This window comes from Diadema setosum, chromosome 3 (assembly GCF_964275005.1).
Source record: "Diadema setosum chromosome 3, eeDiaSeto1, whole genome shotgun sequence".
Taxonomy (NCBI): Eukaryota; Metazoa; Echinodermata; class Echinoidea; order Diadematoida; family Diadematidae; genus Diadema; species Diadema setosum.
In genome coordinates this window covers 22893280-22911210 of record NC_092687.1, presented here as the reverse complement: position 1 = coordinate 22911210, position 17931 = coordinate 22893280, and the positions used below count along the sequence as shown (strand labels likewise).

The 17931-nt window shown below is 39.5% G+C and overlaps 1 protein-coding gene across 1 annotated transcript; it reads left to right on the top strand.

The window, feature by feature from the left end:
* Positions 1-3418: 3418 nt before the first annotated feature.
* Positions 3419-16914, top strand: LOC140226280 (steroid 17-alpha-hydroxylase/17,20 lyase-like). The gene is made up of 9 exons (XM_072306777.1): positions 3419-3590; positions 4247-4420; positions 7178-7271; positions 10495-10653; positions 11288-11499; positions 12247-12369; positions 13973-14212; positions 15543-15641; positions 16658-16914. Exons 1-9 carry the CDS (start codon positions 3419-3421, stop codon positions 16912-16914), a joined length of 1530 nt encoding a protein of 509 aa, XP_072162878.1.
* Positions 16915-17931: the final 1017 nt, after the last annotated feature.

Genomic DNA, 17931 nt, shown 5'->3' with positions numbered 1-17931 from the left:
TTTTTTAGGTAGAAATGTTCAGTTCAGTTCAGTTTTTATTTCTGCATTTCATAATCAATACAAATCAACAAATCAACAAAATACTTATATAGTCATTTACACAGCTAATATTCGTAACGTTTGGATCTTACATACATTTTCTTTTTTTTTTTTCAAGAACGAATATCATGTATGAAAGGAAGCAATAGGAAATGATAAAAATGAAATGCAGGGGACCATCATCATAAGCTAAGCTTGACGAGGAAGATGGTCCCAGGTAAAGAGATACATAAAGAAAATCTTGCCACTCACTGAGTGGGGGGTTATTGTGCAAAGGGCACAATAAAGAGATACATAAAGAAAATCTTGCCACTCACTGAGTGGGAAGTAATTGTGCGAAGGACGTGCGGTGCAGTGCGGTGTGCATTGTGTTGGGATGAATCTTGGTTTGTACGTTGAGTGTTATTTTGTGTATTTGATCAGTGTGATGAGGTGAATGTTACTTCAGTTATGGCCGTGAACTCATTGTTTAGGGTGTTTGTTGACCAGGTGGTATGAATATTTATGTGTCAGAAGTATACTGGATTATGAGGGTGCTTTTTAATTCTCGTTTGAAAATGTTCAACGACGTACATTGTTTTAAATGAGGGGGTAAAGAATTCCAAATATCTGGTCCATTGTGTTTTAATGATTTTTGAGCTAAAATGATTCTGGGGTTTTCGAGATGGTAATCGGACGACTGACGTGTTGGATATGAATGAACGGTGGAATTTGGAGTGAAGAAGCCATCAAAAATTTTTGGAAGACAATTAAATGTATATTTATACATAAAAACAGCAGTTTGAAAGGTGTGAAGATCCTCAATTTTCAATGTTTTTAGTTGACGAAATAGGGGATTGGATGGGGATAAGTACCGGGAATTGGTAATCAAACGTACAGCACGTTTTTGGAGGGTAAGAATTGGATTAATTTTAGTTGAGCCACAGTTTCCCCAAACGATATTGCAGTATGTGATATGTGGAAAGATCAATGCATTGTATAGAATAGTCAGGGAATTTTGAGAAATGAAGTTTTTCAGTCGATATAAAATTCCTACAGTTCTCGAGACAGACGTGTGGATATTATGAATGTGATCGTTCCAAGTTAAACTCGAGTCAATTATGATTCCTAAAAATTTAGTAGATCTTACTTCAGTTAAGGATAATCCATCAATATTAATATTAATATAAGTAGGTCTGAAACGTATAAAATTTGTTTTAGAGACATTAAGGGATAATTTATTACATATAAACCATTGGGAGACTTTGTCTATTTCCGTGTTAAGAGTATCAAACAGTGTTTCGAGGTTCTCATGGGAGTAAAAAATATTAGTATCATCCGCAAAAAGTATAAATTTAAGAGTTTTTGATGTATTTATAATATCATTGATATATACAAGGAACAGTAGGGGCCAAGAATTGATCCCTGGGGAACACCACATACAATATTAGAATTCGAAGATTTAGATGACTTAAATAGTACATATTGCTTTCTGTTGGATAGATAATCAATAATCCAAGAAAGTGCTAAACCACGAATACCATATCTTTTTAATTTGTAAATCAATATATCATGATCTATGGTATCAAAAGCCTTTGATAAATCCATGAAAATTCCTATAAAGTGTTTTTTATTTGCAAAAGATTCAGTAATCTTATCTAACAATTGAATTATAGCTAAATCGGTGGAATGGCCCTTTCTAAATCCAAACTGATTAGGTATAAGTAGGTCATTTACAAGAAGAAAAATGTACAGGCGTTTATGAATAATTTTTTCCAGAATTTTTAAGAGTCTCACTATTATTATTATTATTATGATCCTATGGGGGCGCCGTTTTAGTTCGTATATAGGCTGCGTCCTCGCGTAATCTAAAGCTATTTAAGAACAAGACGCACGGAGAGGCGAGAACGGCCGACGCAATCGTTGTATAGACGTCCGCGTCTCAAAAATTCAATTGAAATTCAAATTGAATGCAAAGTATGGATGAAATGATGTTGAAAAGTAATGGTAAGGTCCTAGACTACACCTGAATTGCAAAATTGTAAAGGCCCGGTCACACTGCCCTAAAGTCGCGTAAACGCATGAATCACGCAAGAAATTTGGTTGTGCGTGCTTGTCCGTCGAGAATTTTCGCTGATTTACGCGATGAAAATCACCGATGAATTGCGCAAGAACTATGAAAAGATCACGGAAAAATCACTGACAAATCACGCACTTTCAGCGCATAGGCACGCAAAGGCCCCAAATAGGGCGAATTCGTGGTTGTGCGCGACGACTGAGGTCCACGGAGAACCACGCATAATCTGCTCATTATCACTAATGAACTGCATATGAATCGCGCATGAACGCGATAGCGGCAACATTTTCGCGAACGATTACTGATATTCCACGCATATTTACGCAAATATTACGTAAAACAACGCAATACTTCCTAAACTTTTACGCGAAGCCGAGTTTTGAGCTGCTCAAAATCTGGAATCGCGTAAAGCGCCGATCCGGCGCACATCGGCGGACAACTACGAAGGTTCCACGTCAAACAAACGCATGTATCGCGTAAGGCTCAAATTTCTTTACGTGATTCATGCGTTTACGCGTCTATTGGGCAGTGTGACCGGACCTTCAATCCAACCTGATTGCTACCGCCTTCACACTCAACACACTTCGTGGAAAATTGTTTTAAAAAAATATGTCCCTCCACGCACCGTGCTGCGACCCCCGTTGAAAGGGAATTGACTACACTATGCAAGCGTCACACACGAATTCTCATTCGTTACAACTAGATCTGATCTTGTCTCTTTAGAGGGAAGCGTTGTGGAGAGGAATAAAATTCGGAATATCGCATGTTGCGAATGTCGAGGCTTCTGATTAGGATAACCAACCTCTTGCACTTCGTCCTTTATTATTACTCCTAATTTTTGATTACGTCCTTGTACATGTTATGGCAAGTGAGTCCTCAAAAGAAGGCTACTTATTTTACCACTAGAGAATGGAACGTTTCCTTTTTCTGAATCGACGCCGAAACGAAAGTAATTCAAATCAATCTGAATCTTGAAAACCGCATTTAATATACTTCTCTATCATCTAGCTATCGATCCTGATGAGTTGCGTTGTATAGTTCTAACGAATCAGGTACAGTTAATTAGCGCTTACAAAGTGGGTGTATCCCTATAATTTTTTTTTTGTTTGTTTGTTTTGTGTTGTTTTGCCCGTTCAGTACATTCTATTGTCATAAAAAAATTATCATGACAGAGATATTATTTGATACACACATGTCAAGATGATCACATCATGTTGTTTCAGTGTCTTGTTAATTCCAGCTTTTTGGCACGCAAACGTTTTACGCACTAAAGCAGAAATCAGATTAGAGTCACGTACTTCAGCTGCTGCAGCAGTCATCGCCATGATCGACTTCCTAGGAACCCTGACGGAGTCCAGTCTCGGACAGGTCAATGGCTTGACCATCACAGCTACTCTTACAGTCCTTCTGGTCTCCATGGCAATATGGAGCGTCAGCCGACCAAGCAAGTTCCCGCCAGGACCAAGGGGTCTTCCCATTGTGGGTAGTATCTTTGGTGAGTGAATAAGTGGCGTTGTTTGAGGTTTTGTTTTGCTCCTTCTTTCTTTTTTCGTTTTACTTTTCTCCCATATTTCTCGACAGGGAGATCGCAACCCTTTTTTTTCTTTTCTTTTTCTAAGCTAGTCCCGTCAGAGATTTCTGTAATTCTCTGTCTTCTGCAGGCTGATTGTCTGGTAGTTACCATTCAAACCTTTTCCACTGTTTATTGCATAAGAAATATCCCACAGCATCATGTTTGTTTTCACAAACATGCAAGCATAATGTGCAGAGACACAGTGAGAGAGATAGATATAGATCAACAGTAGATAGATGGATCCACATATTACAGATGAAAAGAAAGATATTAAATAGATGTTAGGCCTATATTCCTTTGGAAAATTTTTGATTCTATAAGAAAAAAGGAAACGATAACCAACAGATTTATCAAGAAGCTCTATGAACATTGAACACGTAATGAAGGTCTCATGTGAAATAGTAATATTCTGATTCCTCTCCCTCAAAAGAACTTGCATAAATGATGCTGTCCAGACAGCGTTGCATGGTTGTTCTTAAACTTTTATTTTTTACCCAATTAGCACCAAAAACACACGAAAGGTTTAACCCTTTCATTTGAGCCGATTTAGCTTCTCCATCTCTTGTATTATGTTCAAGACATGACTGACAGCCCAGAGGTAGTGTTCGGTAAATGGGCCAAGAAGTACGGTGACATCTTTGGCCTCAAGGTGGGACAGCGGTGGATGGTGGTCTTAAATCGCAAAGACATCATAAAGGAGGCTGTGATAAAGCAGGATGTGGAGTTCGCCGGACGCCCGGATTTCTACTCAAGTAAGAAACAGTTGCCATTGCTTTTATCAAGAGATATCTCTGACTGTCGTGCTGCGAAATGTTGCTTATATGCTACCTAACCCGCTTTAAGCCGGATGTGGTATATGCTACCAATGCAAAACACCTGCACCTCTCTTGATATATATATATATATATATATATATATATATATATATATATATATATATATATATATATATATATATATATATATATATATATATATATATATATATATATATATAAAGTTGTCCGTAAAAAATAATAATGATAGATAAATGAACACCTGGGGTAAACTCTCTCTTCTTGCAAAAACAAAAACAGGAGAAATCTCTTAGGTGAAACACTCCCTTGATGGAAAGAAGTCTGTATCATATAAGAAAAGCTCTACTTGATTGTAACTACACTCTCTTACATGTTTGAAAAAGTCTGTCATGAGAATAAATTTCCTTGCCAGAGAAACATTTTCTTTTCTGGGAGAAGTCCTCTCTTGGTAGAAAAAAAAAAAGACTTTCTTTCGTTGGAAACAAGCTCTCTTGCGTGGAAAAATGTTTCGTAGTTTGCAGACTTGACTTGATTTCTTGTTTGTTTGGAGGTTTGTGTTTGCGTTTTTGTTTGTTTGTTTGTTTGTTGTTGTTGGGTGTTGTGTTTTTTGTTTTTTGTTTTTTTTTTTTGGGGGGGGGGTTCTATGAATCTGCCACGAAGTGTCGCCGGAGGCATTGTCTTTTCGGGCTGTCTGTCCGTCCGTCAGTAATCAATTTTGTGGACAACATACTAGTTAAGAATCGTTTTTCTTCCTTTATCGTCCCTGCTTACATTATATTCATCCCTGATATTGCCTTACTTTGAATTATAGTATTCTCGTGTGGGGAAATTCACATCAAACAATTTTAGATGAATTACTTCTATTACTAAAGAAGTCACTCTGTATCGTATGCCATATACTGCATTTTTGTCTCATTCTTACCCGTTATTTTGTGGACACAAAATATTTAATATCAAAGATTTATATTTGCTTAATCAAGGGTAAGTTATGTATAATTATAACAAAAATAATCTTCCAGATATGTTTGAAACAATGTTTCGAAGAAATCAATCCGTTCACAGCTATCCAACAAGGCGATCGAATGAATTCCATTTGCCATTGTTGAGAATTTTGCTGGCTCAGAACACCTTCATCTTTCATTTTCATCATAGCAATGTGATAACAGCTAACATTATGAATTCTTTTAAGAATAAATTAAGAAAGAATAAATTAAGATTATTTTTATTGGAATCTTATAATATACAACCGAATTAGGTTCACCTCACCATCTAAGTAAATTCATCATTTCTTTAAACATTAAACAATAGTATGCTAATCATTATTCTTTCTTTTTTTCATTACAGAAAAATAATCTGTCAAACACAAGTTCTCCTCGGATGTTCCTGTTATTGTACTGAATATACCATTGTGTTTATTCTCTCTTTTTATGTCCCCTCTTCTGCACTCTTACCGGTATCCCACATTTCTTTCCAATATATTCAATCCAGGTTGTATTTTATCATTACTCTTGCATCACTGAATCCAGATTGCTTGTGTCGAACATGGCACGTGTTGTAGTTTCATTTTTTCTCCCTAATTTGATTTCATGTCAGTTGACATTGCTTCCTTTGATTTTATTTTATATCGGTTTGTAGTTTCGTTAATTCACTTTTCGTTTTCTTATGTATTTTCAGAGGGTCACATATCGCTTAAGCTTTGCTTTTTGGCGGAACTCTCCATTTCTATAAATTTGAACTTGAACTTGAACTTGATTGGCCAAATGTATTATTACCAAATAAACATTCGTAAGGGAAGATTTGGGCAATGGGGTCAAAGGTCAGAAGTCAAAGATCAAGTGAATATACCAAAATCTAACTTTGTTAGTTCATATTTTGAAAATCTCTCCAAGGCATCTTCATTAGACTTAGTACATATAAATGCAATTCTTGATACTGATTCTCTTTGGAAGTTGTGGATCACAAAGTGGAAGATCAAGTATAAAAGATCACCTTAAAGTGCTAAAATTGTACTATCAAATGCTAAATTACATTTTTGTTTTCTCCTACTGACTGAACTTATATACTTTCTGTGTAATCAAACTTATTATAGGTGAATGCATACATTACCACGCATTTATTATGATGGAGAAGTTTTGTGCCATTTGGTCAAAGAAAATGCTGAAATATCCCCTATTTTCCATATTTTGAAAGTGGCTCTAAGTGTTGCCATGAAAATTGGGTGTATGATTACCAGGAATTATTGTTTGCCAGTCATAGTGCATTGTGGTCTCACATTGGTAATATGTACTGTAAAGCTATTGGGATAAATGGATAAGGGAGCATACCAGTCGCCATAGATAACGACATTTCTAGTTGTCAATCTTTGTTTTACAAGTTTGAAGGTAGGAAAGAACATTTGCTTTATCAGTTATTGGAGTAATTGTTGTTGTTTCCATTTATTCAATAGTCAGATAGTCATTCAGAAAAAATGGGGTAGTGGATGAGTGGCAGTAGAAGAAGGACGAATGATAATTCTGTTTTAGTTGTGGTGGTAATGATAGATGCTGAAACTGCAGTGCAGTAGAATTACATGCATTTGTGTATCATGTACATTAAAGCTACATGAGTCGGATTGTACACATTGTATTATGATGAGGAGGAGCTAAAGTTTCATTTCGTTAAATGTGTAGAAAAAAGAACATGTTAGTACCTCTTTTTGATATGCCATTGCAGTGGAGCTGTTCACTGAAGGGTTTAAGGACATTGCCTTTAGCACCTTCACTGACACGTGGAAGCTTCATCGGAAACTAGGACACACTGCACTCAGGTAGGTCTATATATTATAGGACGTTTTACTATTTACTCCTATTTGGTGTAGTGTATTACAGGAGAAACAATGCATTGTAATATTCTACATGTTTGAAAAGAGCCTATTTATAGAAAATTCAACATTTTTTTTTAAACCATTTTGTCCCATAAGTGCAGGCGATATGGGAGAAATGTCGACAGAATTTTACAAGGAATAAACCTGCTAACTTAGTTGCTATTTGATTATGTAATCATTCATATAATATCCCACGACAACATGGCTTTGATGTCTCGGGGTCATCCCACGAGCTAGACATTGAAAAAGAGGTCCATGAATCATACATCCACGAGCCATACGTAACACACACAATAGTCATGACCCGCCCATCGGCTAGACACTTGGCAAATAAGCCCCACGATCTCCACACTGTGAGAAAAGGCCGGGCTCGGCCGTGGCCGAGCCGCGGCCGATTTTGGTACCGCATTTGGCCTTTTGCACGTTTGCAATGAAATGAAAGCCAGGCTCGGCCGCGGCCAAGCCCGGCCTTTCTCTCACTGTAAACGGGGTGCAGGGCCGGGCCGAGCAGCGGCCGAGCCTGATCACAATTGTGGTACTCGGCCCCGCAATTTTGTCCGTTTACAGTGCCGGGCTCGGCCTGGCTCTTAATTCAAACCTTTCAATAGTTTGTCGTAGTGGCGCTCTGCTTGTGAACAAACACTAATAGGGAGCTTTAACTTTGCGCAGTAACTTGATCCGCGCTACTGCGCACGCTCAGATGATGTTTTTTTCTCTTTGAACGTCCGCGCGTCTAAAATCTAAAGCTCCCTATTATTTGGAGGGCGCCGCCGGTCGCAATTTGGTATAGTCTAGTTCCCAGACCCTTTGCCAACTAGATTCTCCGGCGACGAAGTCGCCGCCTATGCCGAAGGCAAAGGCCTTTGCAGGACAAAACCAACTTGAACTCTATTAGTTTTTGAGGGCGTTATTTCCTAAATAGCGAAATAGTATGGGCAGAGGGTCTGGAAGCCAGACTAAATTTGGAACTTTATTTGGCTCAGGCCAGTTCGGCCGCTACCGAACCGCGGCCGAGTTTACCTCCAGAGCTTGGACAAATGCGCTGCTGATTTTGGTACTGCATTATTGGCCTTTTGCGCGTTTACAGTGAAATGAAGGCCGGGCTCGGCCGCGGCCGATCCCGGCCCTTTCACTCACTGTAAATGGGGTCTAAGACACATGATGTAATATCGAGCTCATGGGCCCTTTTTGCCTCGCGTGGGGCTCATGGACCTCAATTTCATACTAGTGTCTTGCTCGTGGAAATTATTTGCTTAGCATAATTATTGTTCGTGGGCCTATTTTACCAGACGTCGAGCTTGTGGGACGTGTTGACTTATGGCGTCTAGCTCGTGGACTGGGGTGCACGTTACGAGACCGACACCCACGAGTCATACAGCCCACGAGTAATACAGCTCACAAGTCATACAGCCCGTGACTTTTACAGCTCACGAGCCACACAGTCCATTAGTTCGACACTAAGCTAACAAGACCCACGAGACCGACATATCAAACGCCGTGTTGTATCTGTCGAATTCGTGGGCTGTGCTTAGCTAGTGTCGAACTCATGGACTGTATTACTCGTGAGCTGTATGACTCATTGACCTAATTAAGGCGAAATTTCGTTTGTACACAACCAAAGGAAACTATTTACCTTGTGTGAGCTTTCGCCCACTGTCTGCAGGCTTCATCAGACTGGCGTTGGCTCGCCGTAGATGGGGTGTAGGTAGTCTTAAAGTCCGAGAGAAAGGGAATGATTCATCATGTGTTCCCGCCCCCGTTGTATGTGGATAGCCTCTCTTATCCAACTTGTGAATTTGTTGCTGTCTTTGGACACAATCTTGCTCTTTTTTTCAGTTAATGATGTGGTTTTCCTGCGCCACGTGATCACTTATGGCTGACTTTTTAGGAGTGAGATCTGCCTCCTTCTTTTTAGCCCTTGTGAAATGTGTCTTCCCCAGTGACTCTGCCTCATTTTGATGTTCTGATTTCCTGACTCCAAATTTCCTGCCCGTCTCCCCTATGTAAACCTTGTCACAATCTTTACAAGGTATGTGGTAGTTGGATCACTACTCCTGTCGAGTTTTCAGGTGATCTTTTGTCCTTGGGGTGAACCAACAAACCTCGCAGTTTGGTGAGGGGGCGCATGGTGGTAGCAACATTGCATTTGGTGAAGATCCTTTGGAGTGCTTCAGACGTGCCCTTTACATAAGGGATCGTGACCATGCATTTCTTCTTGGTGTTCTGAGTAGACTTGGGTTTATCCTTGGGCAATTGGGTCATCTGTTCGTTAACCTGTCTAAACGACCAGCCAGGGTATCCACATAATCTGAGGGAGGACTTGATATGTTCTTCTTCAGTCTGTACATCCTCTGAGTCTGTGGTGATACCATGGGCCCTATCCATAAGTGTTCTGTAAACGCCAAGCTTCTGATGAAGTGGGTGGTGTGTAAAAAAATAAGACTGCCTACACCCCATCTACGGCGAGTCAACGCCAGTCTGATGAAGCCTGCAGACAGTAGGCGAAAGCTCACGCAAAGTAATTAGTTTTCTTTGGCTGTGTACAAACGAAAATTCGCCTTAATTAGAGAATTACCAATCAGATGAACCTTTTCAAAGACTCATTGACCTCTATTCAATGTCGAACCTGCGGGCTGTGTGACTCGTGGGTGTCGGTCTAGTGGGACCCCGTGGACTGTACTCTCTCTCTCTAAACAAAACAACAACAAAACAAAAAGCAAAAACAAAAGCAACACAAAAAGGAGTGAACATGTTTTCTCTTGAAAGAATGAATAACAGAAAAGAGTGAATTTTGAAAGAAAATGATCATTTTCATTAATTTTGAAGTGACCATTAAGGTATAACTCGAAAATCTTGGAGTGATCCCTCAGGTCACTTGAAAATTAGAGAAAATAAACATTTTCGCCAAAAATTCACTCCAGTTTCATTCTTATCTCACTCTTGTCTGTTATTTACTCCAGTCCTTCAAGAGTGAACGCTTTCATTATACTCGTCTTTTTTTTTTTCTTAGAGAGAGAAAGTTGACTTGTGAGCTGTATGGTTCGTGGGCGTTGAGCTTGTAACAAGCACCCGATGTCGCACTCCAAATGATCCTAGTCAAGCTTGCATGTAAATCATAATCTTGGACCTATATCATTTTGTTTGAACGTTCTTTTCTGTTATCAAGGCACTTTGCAACCGGTAAGCCCCTACAAAAGTTGGTCTCCAGTGTGTACCCGAAGGTGGAGAAGGAGCTAGCCGAGAATGGCGAGAAACCGATCGACACGCGACTCCTCCTTACTCTGATCATGTACAATGTCTTCTCACAGATGTGCTATGGAAAGAGGTATTACACTTGACCTGAAAATGTGGGTGATCTTAGCAGGAGGTCTCGCTCACATTTCCCTGATCAGAACACAAACACAACTAGAAAAGCGATCGGAGATGTAAGATGTATAGATTTGTCCTGATAGCAATCCTACTGTGGCCTAACATCAGAACATGACGTTGGCGAAAAAATATTTTCTGGCCAATTCAATTTTGTCCCGCCGGCCAACGTTGGGCCAATGTCATATTTCTGACATTATTTTGATCAACATTGTAACATCGTCAGTCAGATGTCAAGCTTTCGCTGTTGGGATAATGGTGGTCCGCCTACCAAAGTAATATTGAGCCAATATCATGTTTCTGGCATTGGGCGAACGTACAGGCGTGCAGTTGGACCAACGTTGAGCCAAAGGAGCATCAAGTTGGAAAAATAGTTGATGTATGGTCTATAAAAAATTGGTCCAACCTCAAACTTTAGGTGGGCCAATGTTGACCCGCCAGCAAAAATGGCCTTAAACCAATGTTGGGCCAACGCAGCATTGCTATCTAGGTAAAACGTACCTACTCCCGAACTAAAAATTGTAATGATTTTTTGGAAACGCTTTTTTATCTCGATTCACATTCCAAATATATCCTGATCTTTGTCAATCCAGCTACGACCTTCACGACCCTAACGTGAAGGACTGGATGCGGATGAATGACGAGCTCAATGCTAACTTCGGTCTTGGTCTTGCAGCCGACTACTTCTACTGGGCTAAGTACTTCCCTACCAGCGGGCCACGTTTGATGAAGGCTCTCACAGTAGACTTCGAAACATTCGTCGAGTCCGAACTGTCGAAACACAAAGAGCAATCGTACGACCCTGGTCAGATTTGTTGCAGTTTGTGTGAAATGTATTACGTAGCAACACAATTTACGAACCCTATTAACTATCGTACTACTGCAACTACAGGCACAATCTCCTTATACAGCCCTGCACATCTGAATTTGATCTGAATCAAATGTTAGGGGATTTGAATTATTATTATCTATCTACCTGACCACTGAAGAAAAAAAAATGAATGCTTTTAAACGAAGGACTATGAAATGATGATACACGACCTTTATATATATATATATATATATATATATATATATATATATACATTATGTACCATTTAGAACCCCATACACATCACGTGTACACGCAAAGGTGCTTACTGTTTATGACTTACCAAGGGGATACAACCTCCTTGGTTTTACTGAGATCACCAAGGTGCTCCTGCCTCGAAAAACAGCTTTACGACTCAGTCAGGTTGCTTTCTCGGCTCCTCTGGCTCGGAGGCAATCATCAAGTTCTGGTATGATTGAAGTAGATTCATTTCTCCAATGAACAATCGAATTAGAAATTTCTTTGAGGATAAGAACGTTTCAAGATTTTTAGTTCTTGAATTTGACAATCATGTCTGTAGTACAGATATACTGCTTTTTCTTTTCAGTTAGAGATTGGTTAAATTACACTTAAGATGAAAATCAAAATATAATATATCATGGTCGCCGGGTCTGATACAACACGCATGCAAACTGACATGATGAATAACGTAAGATTTATTCCTTCAATATCTTTTTTTAGACAACATCAGCGATTTCTACAGCATGTTGCTCAAGGCCCAAGAAGACGCAAAGCGAGCAGGGGAGGACGTGGATAAATTGACTGATGTCCATATCCTGCAGACAATCTTGGACATCTTTTCGGGTAAAGACACTCGCCAGATTGATCTAAAGCCTCGTATTCATGCGTGTAAATTTTGTGAAAAGAACAAATCCATATGTTTGTTGACATTTAAACAAACGGAGTTTAGGCTGCCACAGTGCTCGGCATTTTAGAATTATTAAACACCTGAAAGATTTTTGCATCCCGATTGGTCGACAACTCATCACATGAAATGCCATACCAAGTATAACTGCACGTTTCTCTATCGAGCGTACGAATGCCGTCTAGCAGTTTTGGATAGCCCACGATAAGATCACAAACCGTGTGCATCCCTTTGATATTTTATGTTCTTTATCTTCTTTATCAAACTCACAATTTTCCTTTCGTTCTTGTATAGATGGCCATTTATACACTGAGTTGTATAAAACATAAAAAATGTCTTAATTCGTGAAGGCTAATCGGACGAGATTTCGTTTTCGGTGAAGAAAAGGTGAATAAAGCGTTTCACCTTGCGCATCTTATAGTCGGCAGATTACAGAAATATTTGGGTGGAATTGTGCATTTTACCTATAAATGCGGAATTTGGTACAGTTGTACACTAACACAGGGGAAGTATTTTTCCGGGTGGAGCCACCTGAAAAAATCTTTTCAAACGTCATCCATGGCGGCCATTTTTAAAAATAGCCACTGATTCAAACACCTTACTTGGATCATTCAATTCTCCATAAATTAAGGACTACTTGGAAAAAAAATTACTCAAATAGAACATTGCCTGAGAAGGCATAACAAGCACATAATACATTCCAGACGTTTCCAAGACCGTTTTCTTCCCCTGGGTATTGAATAACAAGAAAGTATTACATCAAATGAATGCATGCAACATTGGAAGAGCCTGATACTCCTCTGGCCCAATATGTGCTGCGATATCATAAGATGGAATATAGCTAAGGTGTTTCCCTGTCAAGAATGTTGACCACAGTTTTGAGATCTTGAGCTTGCCAGCCGTAGCTACTGCTGAACATGTTGCGTCTCTGTCTCCTGTGCAGAGTAAAGTAGTGCCGTTTTCCTCATTCAAATGGGTCATAAAAACATCTGCCAGGTGTAAGATCATCCTTGTGTCTGTGTCGAGGAGGGTAGCAGAGCACTTCTAGGTGTGGTTATAAATTGTTTGATGGTTTTCACTCTCAAATTAGCAATGTGCTTGCCAGAGAAGCAAACGACTTTGTGTTCTTCCTTGATCCAAGAACTCGTCTTTTGGCTCCTTTCTCACGTTTATTTCTCGCATGATCTTTTACACTGTTGTCACTGCACTGGTCCCAGACAATATCAATTCCAGCACAATATATATATTGCAAACCGAGGCTCTTCATATGGCAGGAACACATGTACTGCAGAATCATTAAAGGTCCGAACATTACAGGACAAGTTCTTCTTTATAATATACATGTGGATGGAGATGATGCAGCAAATACTAGAACACATAAATGAAAATTTTAGGATAATTGGACATTCCGTTCAAAAGTTATGAATTTTTACATTTCTGTGCAGTCACTGCTAAATGAAAAGACGACTACAGCATGTGATGTCACAGACGTAGAACTATAATTATAAAGAAAACATACAGAAAAAATTTTTTTACGTCCAGGTGGTATACAGAGTACCGTCGACACATTGTACTGGGCATTTGCCTTGATGTCCGAGTACTCCGAGATTCAGAAGAAGGCCCAGACGGAGATCGACTCCGTTATTGGCCGTGATCGAGTGCCAACTATCGAGGACCGCGGGACGCTGCCGTACACCGAGGCCACTTTGTACGAGGTGATGAGGTACAGCACGGTCGGTCCACTCTCCCTGCCGCATTCAACCATATGTGATGCAGAGATACGTGAGTATCAATCGCCAGGCTCTTCAAATTCACGTCATCTTCTTCTCATGAATTAGCGACGTAATGACTAGATTTATTGCTGCAATACCTCCAACGATACTAGCGACGGATACAAAAGAAGTATGTTCGGGGGATGAGCTACTTCAGATGTGGAAGTATGGAATGATTGACTAGACTTTTCTGATCAAGTGGCGCAATTCTTTACCATTTCAATTCTTCAATAGAATAGAGGACTCGTACACACTACTTTTTAAATCTGAGTACAAAGTTAATCTCTACGCTCCAACAATGTCCCATGCCAAAATGATTTCTTGAAAGGAAAGTATAGTAAATGCAGTATCTGCTAGAGTAAGAGGGGATTTTTTCAATCATTTGTGGGTTTTTTTTTCAATGTCGTACATTAATAACCCAAAGCACAAGCACAATTCTGTCCAGTACACACATTCTTGACATTGAGCGGCATCCCTTGAACAGTTTGCTCTTTATTAACAGTAGGATTGAAAAATGTACAATTACAACGATGAAGGCATTTTAAATCTTGTTACAAAGGGTCGTGTACTGCGATATTAAATATAGTGGTAAGCACTTATTTTTTACAGTATTCAAAACAGAAACATTGGTACGAGTTTGTTGAGTTCACGCATCCGTTGAGGAAGTGATAAATGCTTCATCAGCAACAAGAAGGCCGTCGCCTAATTCCGACTGCTTTCAGTGCCCTAGGCACGAGCGTTGGTTTCAGTGGAATCGAATTGAGGACCTCAATTTTGAGGATCCGTGGTTTTGTTCACAGAGCCACAGTTTTCTCATCTATTGAGCCATGGCAGCTTAGAGGCTTTGTCCGGCAGACCACAATCACTGACCGTAGTCAATCCAATGTAGCTATTGTTCGGTATAGGCTTTGTCCGGCATACCACAATCACTGACCGTAGTCAATCCAATGTAGCTATTGTTCGGTATAGGCTTTGTCCGGCATACCACAATCACTGACCGTAGTCAATCCAATGTAGCTATTGTTCGGTATAGGCTTTGTCCGGCAGACCACAATCACTGACCGTAGTCAATCCAATGTAGCTATTGTTCGGTATAGGCTTTGTCCGGCAGACCACAATCACTGACCGTAGTCAATCCAGTGTAGCTATTGTTCGGTATAGGCTTTGTCCGGCAGACCACAATCACTGACCGCAGTCAATCCAATGTAGCTATTGTTCGCTATTTCGTGAAATACCGGTACTGAGATTATGAATTTGATTTCTGTGTTGGACGTGACTACCATCGACACCGCTCAGAAATGCAGTAATAATGATTATCACATTCCTGGCATATGATGTAGGTGATTACGTCATCCCAAAAGGAGCTATTGTGATGATCAATCTTCATTCGATGCACTTTGACCCCCAGGAATGGGATGACCCAGACTCCTTCAAGCCAGGTAGGTAATTCTCGGACCTGGTCCTTAGCGTATTCAGGGCATTTCTCTGCCTACTATTCCGAGATGGGATAATTGGAGATATTTCATTTAGACAGTAATCAAACTGCAATTGTTGTGATTCATCAGGCCCGTGGGGGGGGGGGGGGTTGAACTTCATCCCCTGCTGGCGAGCAGGTTCCGCTTTAACAAAACATTAATTTGACAAAGTTTGATGATAATAACTCTCCTCCCCATGGCAGCAGGCAGCGACGTGTTTGTGTTGAGTTTTTGTAAGTAAGTAAGTAACGTTTCATTTTACTTTCCGATTGAAAAGTTTGCAAATATTCCACGCAAAGTGTTCCCCAGATTGTTGAGTGTCTAACCTAAAAGGGCAAAGATCAAGCAAGAGTGACGGAAGGGGATACCCCCTCGGACACCCTCCCCTGGCTCTGTCGTGTGCTTAGTAATGAATTGATCCGACAATTTATTTTGATCTATCGAAAAAAAAATCGTTTGTTTGTTTGTTTGTGTTTTCAGCGCAATAATTGATATCCAATTGAGTGTATTGAGTTCTGTATCGAAAAAAAAAAACCCACATGTTGCACTGAAATGTGCATCAAATCGTTGATTTTCTATTTCAAAAAATCCAAAACTTTCCAAGGGCATGGCTGTATGCCTGATTTTGTTTTCTTTCCTAGGGGGCAAGAATACGTTCACAATAAGTAGGAGTACATGCCCTGGACGAAGCTTTTGCAGTTTCAGAATTGAACTCTAACGAACTGGTTGGCAGGCTTCATAGACCAAACAATACAGGCCCTTTAATACATTCGATGGTCTCCGAACCAGTTAAAAGACCGCACAAAAGAGTACGATTATCTTTTATCTAACAAAGTTGATGATCTCCATGTAGATTTTACTGTTTTGTTTTACTCTTCCGTATGAACCAGTCATCTATCTGTTAAACATTGAAACCAAGATCAACAATATTTAGGTTCTGGTGAATAGATATTTTTGTATGTTCTTACACTCCATAACAGAGCATTTCCTTGACGAGGCCGGCACAGTCCGCCAGCACCCTCCCAGCTTCATGCCGTTCGGAGCGGGTCGCCGTACCTGTCTCGGTGAGGCGGCTGCTAAGGCCGACCTCTTCCTCATCTTCTCCTGGTTCCTCCAGAACTACACCTTCTCCAAGGTACCGGGCAAGGAGAGCGAGAACGTTATCAACCTTATTCCTCAGACAGTTGCCGGACGTATACTAGAACCATACGAAATCGTGATCAAAAAGAGGAAATAAACGAGGAATGAATCAGTCACCTTACATGAAAAATCATCCACTTTGAAAATGTAGTTTTTCGTCATATACGCGATGTCTTTTTTCTTTTCTTGTCATTTTCAAATACTTCGGTGATGGTTTAAAACCTACTTAGTTATCATGATAATTTATGTTATTATGTTTTTTAAAAATCATATACCGTAGCGATGACAGTATAAAAATGTTCATTTTATAGCTAAAATCAAAACTTAAGTGAACTTACCAACCGGTATAGCAGACATGACCAACATGACGATGGCGCGGGAAAAAAATAATGTATTTCAAAAGCGTGATTTGATGTTAGTATGATTATGTTCATGGTATCATAATATGATATAATCCAATACATGCACATATTTACATGTATGTAAATATAAGTTTCATAATGTGTAGCAACTGTTAGAGCGAGTGCTCATCCCATGAATTAGAAGAAGAATTTGATCATTGTATTGTATTGTATGTTTTTTTTATATAAGTAGTGAAATTATGTGAAATTATGTCACTATGGTATTCGTAGTAAGGCCTTGGAGTGGTTAAGAAGCTATCTTACGAATCGCAAACAGTACGTTTCGTTATTTGGTCAGAACTCCTGCAATCAATCTGCCAACTTTGGTGTTCATCAGGTTAATAGTAGTTTAATGGGACCTCTTTTGCTCATTTTGTATACATTAATGATGTAACAAATGCTTCTAATAGTTTATCTTTTGTACTGTTTGATGATGACTGAAATGTATTTCTTTCTCATTCAGATCCCTAAATTTTGGTTTATAAATGAAACTCTGAACTGAAAATTGTTATGTTGGATAAGTTCAAACAAGTTGTCCTTAAATCTTCTTAAATCTAAATGTTTATTATTCAGTAATGCTTTCAACAGTCTCCCCAATAATACAATGATAGATGATACAGTTGTTGAGTAAGTTACATCAAAGATTCTTTTATGTTTGATTATTGACAATAAACTCTCCTCGAAGTTAGATATTGATCGTGTTTGCCACACAA